Below are 24,017 nucleotides of genomic sequence, written 5' to 3' on the forward strand. Positions count from 1 at the left end.
GCCAATACCCAACAATAACAGATTGATTAATCTTCAACGTACTGCAACCTGCATCTTCTAATGTCGTCCAGGACGCGCGCTAACCCGCGTTGATCCTTGACGCCCATAATCTCGATCATGCGGTCCCCAGGAGTAACCCCCAGGTCCCAAAGCTTCAAACGGATATTCGCATACGCAGGACAATCTAGCAGCACATGACATTCATCTTCAACAGCTTGCCGGTTCCCACAGACCCGGCACCACCGGGCAGACCGTTCCCTACCGTGCGGTCGATTAACCGCCAAAGGCCAAACACACACCCTGAAACGCATCAGCGTGACGTGCTGTTTTGGCGAGATATAGCCGCTGCCATGCTTGGGCAAACCCATCGATCCTGTCACACGCAAAACGGTTGTCGGTTATGGGAATAGCCATTCGTGCAGTAGTGTGTGCAAACAACGGCGCTTCCCATCCAACGTATTCGTAAATGATGCAGCATGTATTTCATGGAGCCAGACGAGCGGAGAAACAGCCAGAAGGACAGTATTTTACATTAGTTGTAACGAGGTATGCCTGCAGTCCGCAACGCCGTCGTACATTTGACTTGTTTTCTCCGGCCACTTCACCATTTCCGGAATCAGGGCATGAAGGTTGAGTGGCAACTTTCCATTTGCAACGTCCATGTTACGCGCAGAATAACCCGTTCCTAAAGCCTGTTCATCGGTATGGCCGATAGTGAAGCCCTTTCGAAACGACTGAACAAGGCCTCCAAGAGGATTCATAGCATAAGCAACTCGCTAGTAAATGCAAAGCTGATAGCGTTACTAACTGATAAGGAGCTTTACGCAAAGGCGCTGTCTCGCTTCTATTACGTTTTCGCTGCTCTTGAGCAAGCGTTAGACGAGGTAAGCCTGCAAACACAATCTGAGCACGATTATCCTTTATTCACTTGTCCTTGGCTATTTTGCGGCAGGCGCTCAAGAATGGCGATTCAGGCAAGCTCCAAGTAATCGTAAAACTGCCCTGTATGTTGGCGTGAAGACCCTTTCCTTCCCCGACCTCATGGACCAGATGTGGAGAAATTTAAAACATTTTATCATCAAAAGGCTATGTACCGCACAGCCGGCTTCCGTGCGGACCTGGAATACCTGCTTGGGTAGGTAGGGCCCTGTACAGCCAGCCTCTGGCTACTGCTCCCTTTCCCATGTCTTACATCTGCGTAATCGCCGTGGACTTGTGGTCTCCTGCTCTGAGTAGAGTCCTTGAGACCGAGGCCATATTGTCTAAACAGCGGAACTCTCTGGTGCCATCGAAGCATCCGAAAACAATGCAAGCCACCGCAACCATCATCACCACTACTACCACCACCGCCACTGTTTTTTTTTATAATCAGCGGTTCCCAAAAGTCCTCCCTCCCTCCACCCCTGGCAGGCCCAACTGGGAGGCCTGCTGCGGTTCCAAGAGCCCTCCACTGAAGGAGTACGAGGTCAGTAGTTGGTTGCCGCGAAGATACGGCGGCGCATAGCCCGATGATTGCGCATCCTGCCTGATTTCATGATTGCCCCCTGTTGCTCCTGACAAGGTTGTAAAGACCCTTCTTTTCCCTTCTCCTTACCCTTTTTTTAGCTGCTCCTTCCTGCTCCTTCCCGATGCTCCCCTGCTTCCTTCCTGACATTCTTAATTCTTTCCCCCATTTGCCTCCTAATGCCCGCCCGCCCGCATGTGCGCACGCACGCACACCACCGCGCCGCGCCTGCCTCCACACGGCTGCCGCAAAGCACCACCTCTCCCTCCTGGCCGCCACAAAGCCCCGGCTGCTACTGGCGCACTCGTACACGCAGCACCTCGCAATGGCCGCGGGTGGCCAGGTCATTAGGCGCCTCGTCCGGAAGCATCTGGCCCTAACCGAGGAGGATGCGGGAACTGATGCTTTCGAGTTTAAGGTAGGAAGCCGGCTAAGCTGAGCGGGAAGATAGCCGGGAAAACACCAAGCAAGGTCTACGGCGCGAGCAAGCCTGCCAGTCACTAGTATTGGGTAACTGGTAGTCTTTAGTTTTTCTATTATTGCGCGCGCTGGCCTCGTCCCTCTGGCTAGAGTACTGTACTTAAAAATGTCCAGATTCGTTAGATTTAAAAAATAAAGTTAAGACCTTATTTGGGTGGGTGGCCTTTGATGAAATATTGAGGTTACTATTTTTCAATCGGTGATTATCGGTGCTGTCCATCGCATTAATCCTGCTCGTCGTTTTTTGTTTGCTTCTGCTGCTGTGCTGTGGCGGCAACTAAGCCGTGCGTCAGCAATTCTGCGGCTGTGTGTGTGTGGGGGGAACTGCCTGATGACTTCACTGCAGGGGGAGAGCAGCAACACGCTCAGAACCAAATTCAAGGCCACGCTGGACGAGTGGGCCCGCGGTCTACCTGAGGAGGATGTCCGGCAGGTGGAGATGAACGAACCCCGGAGACGATTGCCTTAGTCGTTGTTTTCCCTTCTCCCTGACGCCACAATCACTGTCGCTATAACCCCCGTGTGCTCTAGGTGCGCTGTGCACTATATGGACTCTCCGGCGGGCATTTCCTGATCTCTCTCCGTGCGTTTCCCCGGGTTACCTTTCCCCCTCCCGCCCCTGCTTTACTCGTCCGTGGCTCGTCCTAAACCCCCGCCCCCTTTCCTGTCGCCCTTAACTTTCCTTATCTTCCTCCCTCGCGCGTCTGAGGAGGCCACAAATCTTCGTACCCGAGCTTTGTGGCCTCCCAGCTATTTGTGTGTGGTGTCCCAGTTACCAATAACCCCACGTCGTCCTCCCGCTTCCACGGGGCTGACAAATTCGGTCAAAAATCCCCCGTCCATCCTTCCTATATGCCGCATTCCTACGTCGCCCCTACCACCTACCCTAATAGCACGCCCTAACAGCCGCCCCCAAAAAGCTCTCCTCTTCCCCTCACCCACCCACACAATCTCCTCCTCCTTCTCCTTTGACACCCAGCTCATCTCGGAGCATGTGACGACGTTCCAGTTCCAGAACGCCATCATCCGGGCCTTTCCCATCCCGACTGCCGCCGTGGTCAAGGGCGTGCTGCAGCTCATCCCGCGGCCGCTGCTGCTAGCGGTGCTGGCGGTGCTGGCGGCGGCGCTGGTGCTGCTGGTCGCCCCGACCGTCCCATGGGTCGCTGCCGCCATGGGGTGGCAGGTGCTGCCAGATGCCGCCCCCTGAGGCTGTAACGCCACCGGTAACGCAATGAGCGCGATACGCTAATTCAGATGGAGATAAATAACGAACTGTGGCTCCTGCTCCCCCGTCGTCCTCCACCTGCTCCACCCGCACGCTGTGTTACTCTAGGCGGAGAAATATGTGTGTGTGTGTATGTGTGAGAGAAAGAGAGAGAGAGAGAGGGGGGGAGGGTGTGGGGCTTGAATCGCTTAGCGGATGGAGACATGCACCTCCCACGAAGCAAGTCGCTTGCTTAGCCCGTCTTGCTTGTTGTTCAGGGTCTACCAGTCAGGTGCTCTGCTTTTTAGAGGATTGTGTATCGGACTGGCCGTATGTCCGTATGATCTATTTCTGGTTGCATGTGTGAGTCGCAGTCCACCTAGCTACCGCCGCCGCTACTGGTAGGATAGACAGTCGATTTCCTGGCAGTGGGGACGGTAGCGACTCGTTTGGTGAGAGGACACGCTCTATGTGCTGGTTGCCGGATTTCCTGGTGAATGGAAAAGACGGAGACTGCTGACGATTGAAAAGGTGACTGTTAAGCAAAAGGCACTTCGTACACCGCACACATACAGGCCAAAAATAACTTGTTGCGCAACAGCACATGTGCAATGTGCCATGCATGACCTGATGCGAACATAAGGCCTTTTTTAAAACTATAGGTTAGAATTCCTGGTTCCTGCTGGCGGAACGTGCCACCGAGAGAACGACCGGGACGATCGACCACCTGTACATCTCAGGTTGCGGGTAATAATAAGAGAAGCTTCCTTCCCCTGTTCGTACGCGAGGACGCACCGGGAATGTGACCTTAGCCCTACAGTATCAGCTCTCATAAGGAATGATTTCCCGTACAGTATCAGCACCAGCACCTGCACAAGGAATAATTTCCCGAGCCAAATGTCTTACTTATACTTTTAATTACTTGAACACACATACAGGCTTCCATCTTGAGGGAAACCTCCGTCAGAACAAACGATATCTGCAGCATAGTAATAATGTCATACATATTCTCAGTCAGTGGTGGGCGGTGGCACCGGAGGCACTGACGGCCGGCCGACGGCGGTCTCGTGGGCCCGTCCTCCTCCTACACATACACACACACACACGCGTGAGTTAGTGCTGCGACTCCCTCCTCCGCACTGGCGTCCACAGCTCAACACCTCCTCTGACTCAAGACGCGGCAAACCCACAACGCAAAGCTGTGCTACCTGCCTCGACCAGCCCGACCCAACCCTCTGACTCGCCTGCCTCGGCTCCTTTCAACACCTCTCGACCACCCCCCCGGGGGCGAAAAATCTTCAGAGTTCGCCTTCCGCGCGTTTCTTTCCCTCCCCTCCTGTTTTTCCCTACCCGGCGGGCCCTGTCGTCGTCCTTTCTCGCTCACCGCTGCTCACCGCCCTCCCTCGCCAGGAGGGTTCAGACCCACACCCGTGCAACCTCCTCCTCTTGTGCGCGACACCCCGTAGGACGGCCTCCCGACCGGCGTGCATGTTTTTTTACCAGAACATATACCCTATGTGTATATCCTGATGATATATATATATACACACATGTATATATATACACACACACCTAACGTACGATAAATAGAAAAAAATCATGTATACCAAGAAAAGACGTCGAGCTGGCGGCCAGCAAGTCGACAACACTCCTTGCTCGGGGCACATAACCCCGCCGGGGGGACCCCGAGACCACTGAAACAACAACCCTATCCATCCAGGAGTGTCCGTGTCACCGTACACTTGTTATTCTGCATTAAGTTTTACAACGCAGTACGGTATCGTCGCTCTGACCCTAGTAACCGCAAAGATGCACCAAAATGATCAAAACCCCATATGTGTGTCTGTGTGTATGTGTCTCCATCTCCGCAACCGCCACTACCAATAACACCATCCTTTCTCTCCCTCTCTCTTTCCCTCCCTCCCCTTTTCATTTCCAATCCAAGTGTGTACCGCCTCAACCCCCTTATCCACCACTGCACTGCCCTAAGAGAGCACTTCTTCCTGGCCACGCTGACCCGAGAGGCTTATGTGCAAGGACGCACATACATACAGGGATATTGCGTCATGGCGCTTTCCTTGTTTTCCTTTCCTCCCCCCCAACCCCAAAACCCCTCCAAAGGCTTGTCATCCCAAAAAAGGGGCACGGAGCTCCCTCAAAGCCGCCTTCTGTCTTCATTCCAGGCAGAACGCCCCCATCCGCAACACTCTTATCTCCGAGGACTACTACTGCATATGTCCCAGCTTGCAGCAGCCGCCGTCACCGGCTGCATCCTGCATCCCGGCAGCCTGTTGTATCACGTCTTTTGCAGAAAAGAACCGATCGGCGGATGACAGATCCCGTGGTGACCAGGATACTACACAGCCCCCCCCCCGTCCGCTTTTGTACACCCCGGGCTCGCTGGCTGGGAGGGTGGCGACTGGGCTAGAGGTGGGGTGCTGAGGTAAACCTGAAGGTGCAGAAACAACCTGAAGGACATACATACGGGTGCGTGGGGCTGCGCCCGGGGGGGTGTCCGTAGGGTTGTCTCTCTGTGGACATCACCACCCCAACCCAACCTAAGCGACCCAGATCAACTCAATGTAGTCCAACCCCAGCAGCCCCAGGACCAGTTGAATTTCTATATGTTAGCAATATTGTTAGCCAGTGTGTGTGTGTGTGTGTGTGCGTGAAGCGTGCTAAGCTGGATTGACAGCTACAGCCGCCGGCGCCGGCGGGCTCCCCACAGCCACAGCCTGCTGGCTGTTGACCGCGCTGAGGAGTGCGTTCCACACGAGCCCCGCGCCGTTGACGTAGAGTATGCGGGCCGAAGGTGGACAGCACATGAAGTTGATCATGTTGGCTGCGGGCCAGAATACAGAGCCTGACAGGGAACAGCACGAGCGCGGTGGGGAGAGGCGCCGGGGAGTGTGACGAGCAAATGGGCGAGAGAGGGTTTCAGAGGGTGGTCTGTTCACATTTGTGGTCTGGATGTACTCGATGTGCGGGGACCCCGAACCATGGAAGCCAACCTCCCGGTGTGTACATCTGTAGATATGTAAGCCCGTTACCTGTTCCTAGTGCCTAGGCCTAGGAACAGGTGGCACGGCAGATGCAGTGTTTCACGCTCTCTCACGGCGCTAACGCGCCCCAAGAGCAATCCCCTTCCCGGCCTGCGGTGTTGCTTCGTCGAGTGTGACCCACTCCGGAGTCACGTGGACCGCTGAGTGAAGGCATTTCTTTCCGACCCATGCACGGACATACATACATACATACATACATACATACATACATACATACATACATGACACGCACCTGCCACGTAGGTCTGTAGGAAGCTGCTCCGCAGCTTCGTCCCCACCGCCGCCAGGTTGCCCCCCGGCTCCAGGATCGCGATGTAGGTGAAGAACGCTGCCACGTAGGCTGGGAAGATGGTCACCTGACCGAAAGCCGTCTTCTTGGCGGCCTGAGGGGGGGTTACCAGTCCAACCCAACCGGCATCCAGGTTCATAGCCCCATGGTGTGTGTATGTATGTATGTATGTATGTATGTATGTATGTATGTATGTGCGTATGCGTGTGTGTGCGTATGCGTGTGTGTATGTATGCATGTGCGTGACTCTCATAAACGACACACAGACAGCCCGGTAGCCGCGTAAAGGAGCCTAAAGGTAGAGGTGCGGAGGTAAAGAGCGTTACCGCGGGGTTTGCTATTTGTTGCCCGCACTGTCAACTGGGCAGTGAGCGTGAGTGGGAAGCGGGGGAAGGCTGTCCAAAGGCAGGGTGGCGTCTTTTCACTAGATATACATCACTGGACAGATTTTACACCTCGTAGCAGCAAGGCCACTCTACCACTCTTACAATACCCAGTTGCAACAAAGTGTTTCACGTGTGTGGTGCAAGCTCCCGGGAATTATTCTCCTCTGTGAGAGGGAGACGGGGCAGAGGACCGCCTTGCAGATAACGGCACCCTTCAGCCACCCCTCAACCATCGCTGCCAGCTTTGATCCTAAGCCCACCAACGCCACCACTATCATCCCCCCCTCCCCCCTGACCGTGAGCAGAGTCTTGGCCGGGCCAAACCGCTCGTCGATCATGCGGAAGCCCCAGAGGAAGAAGGGCCCGTGAAGGGTCAAGCCTATGAGGCCGAAGCGCGCGGTGCGCTTCCAGTCATGGGCTCCCCAGTCCAGCGCACCCGACCTGCAGCGCGATGGGGTCGTGGACGGGTGAACGAGTGTCGACCGGGGAGAAAGGAACACTGCCTGGATAACCCACTTGTTCCTACGCTGAATAGATTGGCATAGGATATCTCCTGCTTGCATAACGATGCATGATGTTACGCCGGCGCGGACCACCGGGGCCACTCTTTTCAAGAACGGGGCTGGTAAGGGGGCCATATGTGCTTAAAGAAGGCTATATGCAACTTAAATCATACACACTAATCACTAGCAGGGCGCAAGGGTATATGCCATAAGCGACCGACGGCCTGACCAAAAATTTTGCCATTTGCCGTACGCAGTTCAACTTCCCATCCGCTTTGTGTTTTCATTGGCTAGCAAAGCATACAATATCTTTCAAATTTTGTAATAAGATGCAACTATGTAATCTGCATATTAATGGCTTTGGGGCCAAGTTAAAGCATCTGTCAGAATGATACCGCATTCCTAGCCAGACATCGGATAGGACTAATTTAAAGGAAGACTTGAAAATACTTGCGAATCTTTAAGGAATGGTATACCTGGAATTCATTGAGCAGGCAGGGGGTGTTCATCCGTAGAAGTTGACCACCTGAGAATGTCGGCATCCAACAATGATGCTGTTCTTGATCGCGTACTCACGCGTATAGTATCAGCCGGTAACCAAAGGGCGCAAGCTGGAAGGAGCCCCAGGTTGGTTCCCGTCAATTGATGTGCGGCGTTGACTTCGCACCTAAAGGAACAGCAACGTATCTCGCACATCGTGCAGGGGAATCAGCTCCGTCCTTCAGCGGGATGGTGGTTCCTCTCGAGGGCACTTCGGCGTCGACAAGCGACGGGCTGGCAACACGGCGAAGTTGTGTACAACATATCGTAAGACAGCCCAGTACAAGCTTCGCATGCCTTTGACCAGCATAACTTGGGAAGATGACAATCCAAAGCAGGATATCTACATCTAGCATAGCACCACTGCATTTCACGGCCTGTGATGGATGCAGGGGTGGCTAACCCGGCGTTTGGAGGCTCCTCGGCCCGCGACTCAAGCCTTGCAGGAACAAACACTGTAAGTTGGCGCTCAGTCACTCTCCATTACTAATCATGGGCTTCGCAAGTGTCCCCGTCCCTGCGCCTGCATTTCACCTCCCGGGATCGCGTCATCGTGGCTCGTACGTCCGGGAATTTCCCTCCCAGCCGAGCCCACCTTGTGCTCGGTCGATTACTATGGCACTGCTGCGGTCCTTCTTCACTTCTCCACTCCCCTGACATTCCCCATGGCAAACCTAGGTGGTGCCCCAATTCGTCTTCAAAGGTATCTTGCGAGCACCCACGTTGGCCCTGCAGCTGCCGTCCGTCGCGGCCAGCGTTACCGGCACAGCGGCCCCCGTAGCAAGCGGCGCTTCGACTGCCAGCCTGAAGACTTCAGCGGTTATTTTGCGGCAGCAGCCCCAGCGACAAGCTAGCCCGCAACCGCAACTTCGGGCCCCGCGATGTAGCAGCCCTCCTATGGTCAGCAGTGGTATCGCAAGCCGCAGGCGCAGCAGCCCTGCCGACACGGGTGCTAGTGGCTGTGGTGGCGGCGGCGGTGTTGGTCCTGACGGTGGCAGTGCTAGTCCGCGCGGCGGCCGGGCCACATACGGCTGCGACAATGTCGCCGGCAGTCCAAGGGCAACTGGTGTCAGCCGTTGCCGGAGCAGTCCCAGAGACCGGCATGTCTCCGTCGTCAGTAATGGTGTCCGGGGAAGCGGCGGAGGTGACGGAGGTTCAGGGCTTCTCACGGCGGGGCAAGGGGGGCCATCTATGGCCACGGGTGGAGATGTTGCCGGCGGCGAGGGTGCTGCTGACAGTGGTGCGGCACAGCCGGCGCGTGGCCGGCCCCGCAATACGATCACTCGCACGGCTGCACTGCGCGCCTTGAAGCAACAGCGTTCCACCACGCCTGACATTATCGCGGAGTTGCGTGCTGTTGCATCCATTAAAGCCGCACAGCAAGCGGACTTCGTGGAGGCTGCATCTCTACCCACGGCAGCCCGTGTTGTGGGTGGTGTGGAACTGGAACCCACCAGCGCAGGAGATACTTCAGCAACGATACGACAGCAGCAGGAGCAGCAGTACAAGCCCAACGGGCCCCATGAAGCAGGTGGAGCGTCTGCCAAGGCAGGTTCAGCCAGTGGCACTCAACCGTGCAACGCAACGCTGGGTGATTCAGTCCCAGCGAGCCATACCAGCTACGGGGCCAGCACTACTGCTGGCCGGGCGGGAGGGCTTATTGCAGGATCGGCGGCAGATACGTCGCCACACCCACCGGCGCACCCGCCGGCGCAGCAGCACTTACAGCCACCACAGAAACGTTGCGCACCACACGAGTCACAGGGGCATGTCCAAAAGCAACTAAGGCAGCAGCAATCACAACCACAACCGCAACTGCAGCTTCCACAGCAGCTGAAGCAACTGCAGGTGCAGCAACCCAAATCGCAGGAGCCTTCAACGGCCTCACCTACCGCGGCCATAGGAAGGAGAGGAACCAACCTGCCGTTGGAAGCGGTAGCTGCAGGGAGCCACTGCTCCGGACCGGCTTTAGTCGCTACGGTCGCTGCGGTGCTGCCGCAGCCGGCATCAGCGTCATCGGTCTCGGCGTGCCGCGACGCGGGGGCTGTCTGGGAAATCGGAGAGGAACCGAGTTTCCGGTCCCCCTCTCCACAGCGCGCGAAGGGCGCCGCCTCTCGCGAATTCGGGCAAGCGGTGCCGCAAGTCCCTGCCGCTATTGCGGCTCCGGTCTCCGCTGCTCTGGGTCCTGTTGCTGCCGCTGCTGCGGCAGCGCCAACGGCGGCCGCTATCATGGCCGTTGCCCAGCGGCAGCAGCGCGCTATGCGGCAGCACGTGCAGCGCCAGTCCAGCCCATCACCCGGCCGCCGAAACGGCCAGGCCCCCGGGCCCCTGACGGACAAGCAAACCGCGGCTCGGACCTCACTTTCCCCACAGCCACAACACCGCCTGCGTGGCCTATCCATGGAGGGCGGCAGTTGGCAGAGCGATGTGGTCATGGCTGCACAGGCCCGCATTCGGAGGTTAGAGGAGCAGGTACGACGAGGTTTCCGGACCTTGCCATGAGGGGAGCGCATAGGATGTGGGGCAGGGTAGAAGCCGCCCGCAAAATGGATGGATTCGTGTTCAGGCAACGTAGCCGCCTCGTTCCAGCAGCACACGTCGCGAGTCGAGTTCGAGTGGTGTAGATGTAAATTAGTGCCTCAGTGCGTTTCTTGGTGGCGTTGGGGTCGGGGTCCTAGATCCAAAAACTCCCGCCGGCCGTGAGTTCGTTTGCTCTAAGCTCGCCCGTCATCTGCTTCCGCGACGCCCTGTGCAGGTGGTCAGTCTGAGCGCGCAAGTGGCTGAGCTACAGGCCTCTCACGCCGACCTGGAGTTTCAGCTGGAGGAGGAGCAGCAGCACACCCGGGCGGCGGCTGCGAGGGCCGACGCAGCTGCGCCAGCCTGCACGCCCCAGACGGCCGACGCGGGACAGGCACATGCGATGGCAAGTAGCAGATGGGTGGGGCAGAAAGCGTGGGGCTGCATGGGTGGCCTGCCCGTAGGGCTGCACGTTGTCAGTAGCCCTGCTGCTCAATACTACCTGGCAGTTGATGTTTTTCCTGTACACAAAGGCACGTGCGACTCCTCGCCCACGACCCCCTCTCCATGTCGGCTCTCAAGCCCCAGAGCCAATAAGCAAGCTAGGTTTCCGTGATCTTCATCGTGGGGAATGCACAGTAGGGGCACATAGCTATCTATGAGTTCCATCGGACTGCCCTCTTTCCGGCTGTCAATGACGGCAAGGACCCCTTGTATAACACATACCTTTCACCCCGATAGTCGCAGGAGAGCGACCAGCACCTGCAAGAACAGGTCCGGGAGGTGGAGGAGCGCCTGAAAGCCCGGGAGGCGGAGCTAGATGAGCGCTTGAAAGCCCGGGAGGCGGAGCTAGAGGGGCGCTTGAAAGCCCGGGAGGCGGAGCTAGATGAGCGCCTGAAAGCCCGGGAGGCGGAGCTAGAGGAGCAGGTCATGCGGGAGCGGGCGGCGAACGACTCGCTGGCCAAACAGAACCGGGCGCTGTACAGTACGTTGGAGGAGACCCTATCCGCCGCTGAACACGTGGGTATCGTGGCCTTTTGCTTGGGGAGCTTGAGGGGGGCGCTAAGGTTGATACACATGTAGGGATGAAGCTGCGTTATATGTCTTTGATGCTTTAGGTACATGGCCAATACCGGGCTGTTCTGCGTGGGGCCCAGGTTGGGCAGTGAACTGTTGCGGGTGGGCCTTACGCTTTTGGGCTGCTGTCGCACAGTTGGTCGGGTCAGTACAATGGTCAGCAGCCAATGGTCGGCATGATTCGGCAAGGTGTTTAGTTCTTGACTTGCAGTGTGGTGTGGACGCGGCGGATGGACGATTGAAAGCGTGACAAGTGGATTTAAAGTACGATTCTTGTCCATTACAGGCTGCCCAGGAACTGAAGCAACTGCGAGCGGCTCACACACAATTGCAGGTATGTCTGACATAAGCCACTTGAACTGCCGCTGCCGAATCCATGGTCATAAGTCCTCTGGTAGTAATATTCTTTTGTGCAGGTCTGGAAGGGGGGTCTTGACGCTGTAGATAGCTGAGCTTGCAGATAGACGGCTGGATAAATTCTCCATGGGCTTGTCGCTGTAGGAGCTTGCTTACACCTCTGTTCCCTGCCGCGGCATGGCGCTTCCCACAGGAGGTACACGACACGTCCCAGAAGGAGGTGTCGCAACTGAAAGAGGATCTTGAGCTGCGCGAGCGTGCCCTTTCTGCGGTGAGGCGCCCGGCTCGGCAAGTCATTTGCGTGGTTGTTTCCTCGCGTTCCTTGCTTGGCGCGTCTGCCTGTCAGTCCATCTCACCTACTTGAACGGAGTGTGGCGACGGGCATTTGCTGCGTACGTGGGAGATCTGTCGGTATGCGAATAAGGGTCCACCCAAAGCGCTCAATTGTGGGGATAAGAGAGGGATGATAACGTCAGTGGGCTCCAGTAACGAACAATCCGACGGGGTCCACATACCGAGGATCGGACCACACTGCGGGTTGCCGCGCAGGTCCAGGCAGAGTTCAGCGCATTGCGGCGGCGGCATGAGGAAATGTCGACAGCCGCGGAGGCGGCACGGCGCGACAACGCGCTGCGCGACGGGCGACTGCGGCGTGAGGTGGAGGTCGCAACACAAGACGCGGCAATCCTGGCTGCCCAGCTCACCAAGCTGCAGGTGTGAAGGGGCTGAAGGCGTTACAGCCTTGTTAAATCCAAGGGCATGAAAGAGGTTCCCCGTCCCCGCGGGCGCGCCGTGGAGTGCAATCACGAGGTGCTGCTGCTTACCCTGCTCAGCCCGGCCTGCGGACTCTTATCGTCTGCCTCAGGATCGCTCGTACTCTCCTCGGTTTTCGCTTCCACGCTGCCATTACCTCGTAATGATTCCTGTTCTCTTATGGGGTAGTGAATCGCAAACAGCATGTCGCGCCTCTGCCCGCCCGGTGATGCATATGCGTGCAGCGCGAGCACCAGCAGCTGCATTCCCGCAAGGCGGAGAAGGATCGCCAGTTAGCGACGCTGGCAAAGCGTGCTGATGCCCAGCAGGAGCAGCTAACTGCAGCAGAGCGACTCGCGCAGGAGCAAGCAGGTGCGCATGACGGTCGCCACAGTCCCAACTGGTATGCAACTCAATCTGCTTTGTATTTTGGACCGTCACCTCTTGGCATGTAAAAGCATGTTTCCGCATGCCGCTCCGTGGATGTAGCGGTTTCAGGAGAAGATTTTGCCTGCTGTCCGCCTGCTTTCATAGTATACATGTCTCAAGCGAGCGGTGGCAGTGGGGTATGTGTATGCATCCTGCAAAAGGCTCATAGCTGAAACCTTGGGGGTCCCTATTTAATGCTCAATACCCGTTCTCAACATACGGTAAGATCCTATCGCTGTCTCCGTCGCTGATTGTGATTCGCCAGCACTCGTCCGGGAGCTGGAATCACGCGCGACGCTGCTCCGAAACCGCAACGCCGCCCTAGACCGCGCTGTGGCTGCGGAGAAGGAGGCACGGCAGGCGGCGCAGGAGCAGGTGCGACAGATGGAGGAGGAAATCGCGCTGCTTGTGTCCATCGTGCGGCAGAGCGACCCCAACCTGGAGACGCTCACACGCTACAAGCGCGACCCTGCAGCGGCGGCGGCGATGGCCGCTGCTGCCGCCGCTGCGGCGGCGGCAGCGCTGCTGCAGGCTTCGCCGTCGTCGGCCCATGGGATCCGTGGCGAGGAGGGGACGGAAGTGGAAGGCGGACAGGCTGCAGATGGCGACTACGGCGTAGTTGCGCCGATAGTGCCACCGCTTATCTTAAGCGGTCGTGGAAATGGGGGATTACGGCGCCAACACGACCCGTACGGACACTCTGTCGTTACCATCACAGCCGGATCCGGTGAGGCTGGATGCGGCTACGGCGCGCACGGAGGTTGTTGGGTTTGGGTGCTGAGCTGCACATGCTCAGGACGGCAGCCCTGATGTTCCTATGCCTTGAGTGCGGGGGCCCCGTAAAACACGCATTAACCACGTGACCAAAGCGGATGGCCATTAAAGGATATCCACCATGTGACCAAAGCGGGGAGGGCACGGCCCTCTCGACAAGCGATTTTTCAAGGCACTGGACCGACACTGGACCGATTGGCCAGAAGCGGGAGCAGGTTAACAAGGAAAAGGAGTTGGGCAGGAGGATAGGTTGCGTTTCTCCGCCAATGCCAGCCCCGGTCTCGCGCCCGGCACAGCGTGCTGACAACGTCGACACACAGTCACAGCCGCGCGCCACTGTCCTGAACACTCTTTTCAAGCTGCAGCTGCTGCCTGCCTGCCTGCCTGCCTTCCTCCACGTCTCATCCTTACGGCCGTCTCCCCATGCTCTTCATCTGCTCCGCAGGGCCAGCTGCGGCAACCCGCACCACGGCACCACAACCTTTACCTTTCGCCATTCCGGGGTCGGCGCCGCTCAGCGTGCGTGCGCCGCCACCCGGATCGCAGCCCCTGTCCCATCGCCAACAACGGGCGGATGCTGAGGCACAGGCGGATATCTCGTTCGCCGACGCCGCTTCAGTCGATTGCGACGCCATCCTACAGCCCTCCCCGCAGGCCGCCACCGGTGACACCCCGCGCCAAGACCCAGATTCAGGCAGCGCCCATGCTCCCAACCGACGTTATGCCGCCGCCAGCCGAGAGGACAGCCCGCTGACGATGCCATACCCCGCCAAGCACAACATGACCGGTGGCGTGTTCCTTGACATCGGTGGCAATCGGGGGCCATTTTCAACGTCGCCACGCGGCGTTCTGTCACCGATTGCGGCTGGCAGGGCGCACACCAGCGGTGGCGCTGGCTTACACGGAACTGGCTTCACTAGCGCCTCCCCCCGCTTGAGACAAGAGACCCGGCTCGCTGCTACCACAGGGGGCGGCGGCGGCAACGGGTGTCGGAATGCGAGGACGCCACTTTCCAGGCGCGGCTCTTCAGCAGGCCTTCGTGGCCGCCGCCGTTCCGATGTAAGCACTGCTGGCTTCTGTAGTGCTGCCTCCAATGGCGGTCACCTAGCTGCCACATGGAGCGGCGCCGACGTCAGCGGCGGCAGTGCTGTCGCTAAGGCGGCCGCTCCCGTTTGGCGGGGCGCTGGTATCGCTCGGCGCTCTGCCACTCCGCCGGGAACGTCCGCCGTCAGGCGGGGTCGAGACAGCCAGTCGCTGCTTGGTCCGGACGGCGCTGGGGCCTTCGTGACCGTACCAAGCGGCGCTGTCAGTTTTGGCGGGGTGGCCGCGAAGGCTCGGACAGCAGTGACTGCACCCAGCGCCGCCACGGTGCCGAAGGCGGCAGGTATTGGTACTGATGTGCCGCAGCCATCAGCAGCTGCGGCGGTTCCTGTGGAGGCAGTCTTGGACGGGTCGCTGAGTGATCGGGCGTTGTGGGCCAAGCCGCGCCGCAGCAGCCGTTCTGATGGGAGCTGCGCGAACGGTAGGAGCGGCGGTGGAGGCGGGCAGCCAGCTGGCCCTCGGGTGGGGTCCCAGGTGCAGCAGTTGAGCTACGCTGCTATACACACGGCGCAGAGGGCGCTGGCGACGTCGGCGTTAACGGTTCCGGCGGCGGCGGCAGCACGTTGCCACAGCCGAAGCCGCAGCTGCAGCGCTATGGAGTGGATCCGGCCGCGGGTCACAACGCGATCGCGCGCCTCCCGACGAGCTATGTAAGATTCGGAGGTTGGGGTGATGAGATGGGATGAGGGGAAAGGAAGGCGCAAGCGCGGACCTGTCACGTTGATGAGCGACGACGTTCTTGCTGCCGTTGTTGCTGCCGCGTTGTTGCTGTCTCTGGGGCTGCCGGGACCGCACTGCTTTACATTCTCAATAGGCCGTACTTTGAGGGGGCGGTCTTACGTTGCTTATTCGATTATTTGGGTCGTTGTCTTCGCCACATCGCAGGACGCCTGAACCGAGGACTGTAGCCGCATGGCTGAAGCTGTCAGAGGAGGCGGCTGCAGCAGCAGCGGCGGCGGCGGCAGCGGGCGACGCACTGAAGCACTCACATTCAGAGATTACCATTGGCCGGGGCTCCTACAAGCTAGGACCTCTTTCATCGTCGGACGGCGGCGCCTTCGCTGGCGCGGGGGCTGGCGCAGTCCGTTGTAGCGACGCGGCTTCTGAGCTGGCTGCCCTGCTGGAACAACATCCGCTGGGTTTGCGCGCCCAGCCGCAAGGTGGCCGCGCGGGGGCTTCCAGGGCTGTGTGTATCTTAACCCCGCACGCGGAAGGCCAGGAGTGCGAGCGGGAGGAGGAGTCTACAGGGGCTGCGAAGCACAGCGGGGACTCTTGCGGTCACGGCAGTCCTGCAGGTGCCGCAAATGAGAGTCGAGGCGGCGATGGTGGGGAAAGCGATGGTAACGGTGGCTGCAGCTGGGGCGTAGGGCTAGACGACAGCAAGATGGAGATGGCGTCCCCCGTCAAGCTGTCGCGGGCCAGCGGCGGTCAAGCGGGTGCTCGTCATTGCCTTGCTGATAGCCGCGATAGTCATGAGGACGTAGTGGGGGATGCGTCTACTGGGCGGCGCAGAACCCATAGCCCAGACGGTGTGAACGGCGGCAAGGACAACAGCAGCGGCAGCCCCAGCCGTGAAAATACGCGAGGCGTCTGCTCAGCTACCGGCCGGCCCTCCGCGATAATCCGTGCTAGCTACGCCTTCGATTCGCCGCTGCGACGCCAGAAGCAGCAACCGCAGCAAGCCGCTGGTGCAGCAAAGTGGGACCACGTCTCATCGCCGACCGCCGCAAGGAGCAGCCTTGTAGCAGCCGATGGTAGCGACGAGGTCGACCCCTTGGGTTCAGTACTCCGCAGTCTTCAGAAGCGCCAGGCGGCGCTACTGATCGAGCTTGCAACCGGTGGCGGCGGCAACGGCGGCTCTCCCAGCGCTGTTGTTAAGCCTCTCCTGTTGATCCCAGGCTCGTCTCCGCGGAATTCGCTGGCCCTGAACCGTAGCAAGCCGGCAGAGGACCCGTCTTTCGTTGCATCCTTCACATTCGCCAACCCCAAACCTCAAACATCTCTGCTGTCTGCCAGCTCTGAGAAGCCCAACGGAGGAAGGGGCACCGCAGATGAAGGCACCGACAGCGACAAGAACTGGACCGCAGACGCGGCAAGAGGCAGTAGGCCGCAGCGGCGTCGTAGCATGTCCTTCACTGGCGAGGAGGCGAAGGGTGTCCCCAAGGGAGGTGCCGGCGGCGCCAGCGGCGATCCTCGGCCGCTGGCCCAGCCGCTGCGGAACGTCTCCAGTTCGCGGGAAGGCGGTTGTTGGGCAGCACCGCAGGTGATACGACAGCCTACTCCTCCACCGCCGCCGCCGCCGCCACGTAGCCCACACAGGCCCAGCGTCACTGCTGCTGCCGCGGCGGCAGCAGCGGCAGGCGCAGGGGTCGGCGGCCCGCTGACTGCACTGCTAGGTCAGCTGGAACACTCGGGTGGTACGTGGCGAGGAAATGCCGCGCATGGTGAACAGGGCGGCCCGGCGGGGCCGCATCGACTGTCTGACGGCTCCACCGATGTCGTGCCGTCGTCGCCGCTGCCGTCGCCGCCGCCACAGCAGCAGCAGCAACAACCCTCGCAACAACAGCAGTGGCAAAAACACGAGCAACCGGAGCAGGGGCACATCGTGACGCATTTCAGCGTGACAGCTGCGCTGCAGATGCCTACCGGGAAGTTCGAGGGCGAGAAGTCAGGAGAGGACCAGCAGCGGCAAAGATCGCACCAAAACGGAAAGGCGGATGCATGCGAGCCGCGCGGATCGAACCAAGAGTCGAACCAAGAGTCGCTCAGAGTTGCTAAACCCTCGGCAGCTAGGTGCCATGACGGCGAAGGGAGCAACGGGGAAGGGATCGAGGGCGAAGAAGTCTTCGCCGCCGACGATGATGAAGTCTTTGGCGAGGATGAGGACAACCAGGGCATTAAGGATGGGGACGATAAGGAGGCGTTCGGGGCTGACGTGGGGATGGAGGCGGCGACGGGCGATTTGAAGGAGCTGCGACTGCTGCTGCCGACAGTGGATACACTGACAGATGCCAGAGATGCGTCCTGCGCAGGGGGTGCCGACTGTGAAAGCAACAACACAGCGGCGCCCCCGTCGCCACAGCCTCGGGACGAGCGTTCCATGGGCGGCTCGGAGCTGTTCCCTGACGACGATTACCCTCCTGCATGTGACGCGGACGCGGGTAGCCTAGTCTCAAGACTTGGTGTCAGTCTGTACGACAATGTCGCGTACGACATATCGCGGGCGACCAGCGCGAGGGCTGAGTATTACAACTCCAGCGACGGCGGCGCGGGGCATCCGCGGGTGCCGTGGCGGTCGTCCTCCGGCTTTCCCCTGGTGCCCGTCATCTGCGTACCGACTTCCCTGGCGAAAGCTGCCGGTGACGGCGGCAGAGGCGGAGGCGGCAGCAGCGACGGCACGGCGTTGGACCCGAGAGCGGTTGCTCGCTCAGCCCTCGCCAACTTGGAGCAGCATTTCTCGCCGCCGCCACCGTCCCATCCTTCTGACTCCGGGCCATTGCCTGGAGCCAACGCCGCGAGCAGCAACCTATTGGACTTGGAGCTGTGCGAGAGCGGCATTAGCGCGACGAGTGTCGCCACCGTCAGCGGCTCAGTCAGCGCCATCACGTCCTCGGTGTCGCATCCCATGTCGTCACATGATACGTCTTTGCGGGCCTCTGGTCAGCCGTCATGGGCCTTCGACCAAGCACCGTGGGATCGGCAGGATGTGTGCGAGGAGGCTGGATGCTGTATCACCGGGGATGCAGCGCCGGTGGCTGCTGTAGAGGTAGAGGTAGAGGGGGTTGAAGCGTACGAGGGCTGCGAATCAAGGGCAGTGGGAGAGGAGGCGGCCTCCGGATGGGGAACGCTAGGATCCGTGGAGCAGGCTTCACGGCATCCCCAACCGGCAGGCATGGACTGCGACGGCATATCGTCCACCGCGGCGGCAGCTACGGCACCTGACGGAGGTGCAGATGCCTCGGGTTGTGTAGCGGGCGGCAAGGAACAGCACGCGGTGGCGGCCGCAATGGCGGCGGCTGTCTGCGAAAGTCCAGCAATGGAGGAGGAAGGAGGGGATGCTGCTGCTGCTGCTCCGACAGCGGCCGCAGAGGCAGTGGCGGGAGCCTTGCCGGCGCCCGCGGCGGATGCGGACGTGGGTTTGAAGGCTCCAGCAGAGGAATCGGCCACGGTGCCGCCTGTGACTCCGCTTCAGGCGACGGCAACGGCGCACTGCGCCGGCGGGCTGCCATCATCGTCGCTGCAGCTGTCGTCGTCCTCCTCCCAGCCCAACACTGGCGCCGCCGCCGCGGGAGGTGGAGCTGCCGGGTCCTTTCCCCGGTCGGCAGGCGCGTACGGGCCGATGCTAGGGTCGTGGTTGCTTAGCCGGACGGAACCGACGCTCCTGGACCGGCAGTTTCAACAGATCTCCGGGGCGCTGCCCATCGCTCGGAAAAGCATCGGCCACGCGACGGCCGCTACCGGCGGCTCTGTTAGCAGCGGCGGCGGTGGCAGCAGCAGCAGCAGTTCTGTTACTGCCGCCACCGCCACCAGCAGTACAAGCAGTCATGATTGGCTGCAGCAGCGGCGGCCGCCGTCACCCAGTGTGAAGCCCCTGAGCCTGGCGGAGGTGCTCCGGCGGCCGCCCAGCGCCCGGTGAGGAGGAGGAGGAGGAGCATGCGGGAGGGGAGGGGGGAAAGCGCACACCCCACTTGCCCACATGTTACTCTATTGGTAGGAGATACCGTGGGACCACTTAGCACGGTTTTCGTTTCGATCGTCTGTGTTTGTGTTGTTTGGAGAGGCCAACCATCCTGTAAGCAGCAATGGACATGTGCTCTCGGACCTTTCTGGGCCTTTCCTGGCGTCGTCGGCCAGGCATGTGAGGGAAGCCTGCAACCGGGTGTGTGGCTACGACCGGGGGGAAGTGCATCCACATGATGCTGAACACGTTTATGTTGATCGCATGTGCCGCTGCGTCACTTTATTGGGTTGGGAGATCAAACCGCGTGTGCCATCGTCACCGCGTGTCCCAAGGTCGCTGCGGGTGTGCAGGTGTCTTGAGCCGCGTTCCTGCTTTCGCTTTGGTTTCCTGTGTGGGGCTCCACTGTAGGACCGCAGCATGGCCGGGGCTGAGGACCGGGGCTTAGGATGCATGGCCGGGGCTTAGGAGAGGAACAGGGGTTGGCATAGCCAGGGTCCTTTTGCGTTGCGTGGCTGCTGCTGCAGGCGGTGCGGTGACCTTGCCGGGGCCGCGACGTGCGTTACGTTGCGTGTGTGCTCGTGTGTTCATGCGCGCGTCTGACCCTGTTTGTTGCGTTGGTTTCGTGTGGTGGTAAAGACGTGCGGTGCGTATGGCTGTTGGTGTTTTCCCCTGCGTGTGTGTGTGTGTGTGTTGGCTGGCTGGCTGGCGCGTGGGAGGTCTCATGAGCAGGGCGAAGTGCACGTAGGGTGGTAGGTTGTTAGGAGGCTCGGGGGCTATCGCACGCGGGTTGCGTTAGGAAGATAGACAATGGCTTCAGGCCAAGCGACAGGTTCGGAGCAGTGCGTGCAGACCTCATCATGCGTGTACGGTATTGTTGGTTTGTGAGATGTACTGGCAGAGGACTGTTGATGTATGTGTGTTACATGATGTACTGGGCAGATTAGGTAGCCATCCTTGAGTGTGGGGATCGGACGTCGAGACGAGGAACAGATAGGAATGGGTGACACTGCGCAGAGTATAGGGTAGTGGTGAATATAAGTGAAGACGAGACAACCCTTCCCCCCCCCACACACACACACGCAAACGCACGCAAACGCAAATCAATGAGCACACATGCGATGATCTTTATAGAAAGCGTTCTAAGACGACTGAGGGAAGGTGTAAGGTGGGCAACGCGCCCTTACTCCGGTCGTCCACTTCCCGTGAAAAATGCGCGATTATTGTATTCGTGACGCCGGTGGGAGCCGTTCAAATCCTTGCCGTTAGGAAATCGACAAGCACCGTGTTGCGCCGACAAAGCGTTTGTGTGGGTCTCTCGATCAATGGCCGCGGTGCAGATAGAAACTGAAGGCTGTTGGCAGCTAATGTTGGTGCTTAATGATGCAGGGCCGCCATACCGTCAGGACCCGAGACATATCGGCCGCTTCGAACAAGGCTATGCAGCTTAAAGTTTTGGGGGATGACTTGAGCATAGAGTGTGGGTGCAGCACAATAGGGTTGTGGGGGATAAAGTGCTCAGCGGCAGGGGACCGCGCGTCACGAGCGATGTGGCCGCCCTGGCCCTCCGCAAAGAATGTGTGTAGGCCATCTTCAAGGGACTCCCGATTGCGAGTAGAAGTAAGGGACAGTGCTCCTGACGTACGGCGTTAATGCTTTGACCAGTGCGCTTAACGTGCGACGTTCATTTAATACAGTGTTGGGGAGCCATAAAGTAAAAGCATTCATCGAAGAGCGCCGACCATGAGCCATGGGTCGGTCCCAAAGTAGGCGCCGGTGTCAGAACTGATCGCGGCATGCCAGGCTCTTGCGCTCTTGAAGAACACTTGGAACCGGGGCGTGAGGTTCAAGGGCTGTGGAGGATAAGGCCTGCACGAGGCTTGGCCCACAGACGCCTGCGCATGGCTGTTGCCAGCATGGGACCCTACACCGTCAATAACTGGTTCCATATCCTACAATGAGGTCCTACAAACATTTGGGTAGCAGCGAACCGTGGGAGGAACGAACGAACCGGGGCGCTAACGATGTTTTGCTCCTGAGTAACAGCGGGGCGGTTCCATGTGAGACCGTGCTGCAAGGAGCCTGGACTGGAGCAATCCGTATATGTTGCGTAAACCTTTGGAAGATTAGGACAAGCTAGAGGGACAGAGTTACATCTCGGCCTGGTCATGCAACGCAGCTTGCGCATCCAAGTGGTGCCATTGGTTTCGGAGCTCGGTCGCTCGTTTTTTCCCTTCCCTGCTATCCTGCCGCCCGGCCACGCGCTGGGCCATTCTATGTTCGCAAAATTGTTCAAAATGATAACAGATGACCAGCTTCTCAGACCCACCTCGAAAACTCCTAAGGCTGGTGGTGCCGTACCAAACACAAGTATGGTATGTCAGTAGCCCTGTTCTCCGTGGCTTTTAGGCGTATAGATATTGCCCTTGGGCCTTTGGCTCGTATGGGTAGTTTTACAGGTATGGGGTCACGCACCCACCAACCATGTAACACGCACACACACACACAGTAGCCCTGGTGCAGGACCGCTGGCATCTTCGCGCTGAAGTCAGGAACCTCGCCAACCTAACTGCATACTTGCGTGGTGCCAAGTTGGTGGCCATTCAATGGCTTCCAGAGGAAAGGGACCGAGCTGCGCATTCCACCTATGGCTGGGTTCTCGCTGCGCAACCCCCATGAACGTGCAAGCAAATAACAAAACCTAAAAAAACGTATGAAATGTAGGATTTGTGCTGGCGGTTCCTTGCACCTTCGATTATAACATGCTCTAGTCATCTGGACGAATTCAGCGAATTTAGTAGCTCTGAAACTTTGTGGGCGAACTTCGGTTTTATATGCAAATGTGGAATGGAGGATGGTGAAGTATTAAGACATGATGCCGTCGGCCCTTAGCTCTGCAGTCTGCACCTGATCTTACATATTGCAAACATGACCGCATGTCATAACACCGTAGCAAACAAACCGAAAACAAAACGCTACTACTTCATGGAAGCTGTGGGGATTAGCGCGAGTCAACGTCCGCCAGCCACGTAGCAAATCGTCGGAAGTGTTTGTTGTTCGACGCAAGTATCAATGGCTTCGGAGCACTTTTCGCGAGCACCTGGCGTCGAAGTTTTTTAGTGTTTCCTGCTGCACTCAGTGCACGTGACAGCTGTCAAAGCAGGAAAGAACAAAAACGATTCGTGCCGTGTAACCATTATTAAAACGAAATTAACCGTCATGGAGCTTCCAGAAGGTCACACATTACAGGCAGCTGCAGAGTGCTACCATTACCGCTGCACTTCGGTCAACGCATTACGTCAAGTGGTCAACGCATGGTCAAACAGTCCGCGTTGACTGGCGGGAATTGATTTGACTCACTGTTGGTCAACGTGAGCGTCCCATAACCTTTGACTTTTCGTTCTCATGTGACTCGACTTGCGCAGCCGCCAGCTATCGTGAGGCAGTATGGCGTTAAATGGCCACCAAGCTGTCAATCTCTGAACGGGACAGATTTCGTGGGCAATAATGCCGGATTGAGCGGTTGAGCACATGCATAGTACTGCAATTACAGTGGGCTGCTACAAAGATCCGACGTTTATCCTGGAAGAAATAAATTTTACAGATCCTAAACATTGATTGCATTACGCCTATCTTTCGCATAGTAATTTGTCGATTCGATTGCGCTTTGTTGTCGCAATTCCCCGCGTCACATAAATTTAAGAGCTAATGAAATACGTTACGGATATAATATGGCTTGCATGTTTTCCCATGACATAGGAATTGCACCCTGTCCGTGCCAACCACCGGTCAGTAAAATGGTGGGCGCGCACAAAGTGCTACCACGAGGTATGCAATGTTACTGAAAAACCGCTTATCGCCGATTGACCCGAAGGCTTGACCTCGAAGCCCTTTGGTGTGCCTCAACGCGTGTAGCCTATCAAGGTGCAAACCAAAAATCGGTGCAGGAAGCCCCCAAAACCGTATGTATGTCGCAAGCATCTTGACAGCCGCAAGTAAAGCTCTTAATAGAGGACCCTAATGACAGAACACATGAAGCTTAGAGTGACCAATTTATGCATCCTGCGCAGCATTCGTCGGGTATTTGTACCCGGACTTCCGGCAATGTCAACTGATGACGCCCCAGATACGCGATGTCGCGCCAATTGAGCTTGACAGGACGAAACGTAGCTAGATTTAACTCAGCAACGTAAAAGTGCTGAAACAGTCAAGGCATAACAAGCCAGTTTCGAAAGGCCCGTTGTGAAAGGTTTTTGACATCTCCCAAGCCTACACCATCGTCCTAGAGTTGTAATAAGCTTGTATCTTTAACTTCAGTGTTATAAGCTAAAATGAACTGACTGGCGCCTGTTTAAGCAGCCCC

At 58.3% G+C, this 24,017-nt stretch overlaps 3 protein-coding genes across 3 annotated transcripts; 2 read left to right on the forward strand and 1 right to left on the reverse strand.

Moving 5' to 3' along the window:
* Positions 1-1,088: 1,088 nt before the first annotated feature.
* On the forward strand, positions 1,089-3,191 carry VOLCADRAFT_117870 (uncharacterized protein; the record flags this gene model as incomplete). Its single annotated transcript, XM_002951518.1, has 5 exons — positions 1,089-1,135; positions 1,411-1,465; positions 1,788-1,922; positions 2,331-2,417; positions 2,964-3,191. 5 exons carry the CDS (start codon positions 1,089-1,091, stop codon positions 3,189-3,191), a joined length of 552 nt encoding a protein of 183 aa, XP_002951564.1.
* Positions 3,192-5,866: 2,675 nt separating this feature from the next.
* On the reverse strand, positions 5,867-7,563 carry VOLCADRAFT_92190 (uncharacterized protein; the record flags this gene model as incomplete). The annotated part of the gene is made up of 4 exons (XM_002951597.1): positions 5,867-6,051; positions 6,483-6,633; positions 7,222-7,366; positions 7,442-7,563. The coding sequence occupies 4 exons, from the start codon at positions 7,561-7,563 to the stop codon at positions 5,867-5,869; spliced, it is 603 nt and encodes a 200-aa protein (XP_002951643.1).
* A 787-nt stretch (positions 7,564-8,350) lies between these two features.
* VOLCADRAFT_92191 (uncharacterized protein) lies at positions 8,351-22,200 on the forward strand (the record flags this gene model as incomplete). Its single annotated transcript, XM_002951519.1, has 11 exons — positions 8,351-8,425; positions 8,647-10,440; positions 10,724-10,906; positions 11,233-11,505; positions 12,113-12,190; positions 12,469-12,633; positions 12,918-13,044; positions 13,367-13,828; positions 14,321-15,626; positions 15,862-19,608; positions 22,164-22,200. 11 exons carry the CDS (start codon positions 8,351-8,353, stop codon positions 22,198-22,200), a joined length of 8,247 nt encoding a protein of 2,748 aa, XP_002951565.1.
* Positions 22,201-24,017: the final 1,817 nt, after the last annotated feature.

This window comes from Volvox carteri (genome assembly GCF_000143455.1).
Source record: "Volvox carteri f. nagariensis unplaced genomic scaffold VOLCAscaffold_24, whole genome shotgun sequence".
NCBI classification, from domain to species: domain Eukaryota; kingdom Viridiplantae; phylum Chlorophyta; class Chlorophyceae; order Chlamydomonadales; family Volvocaceae; genus Volvox; species Volvox carteri.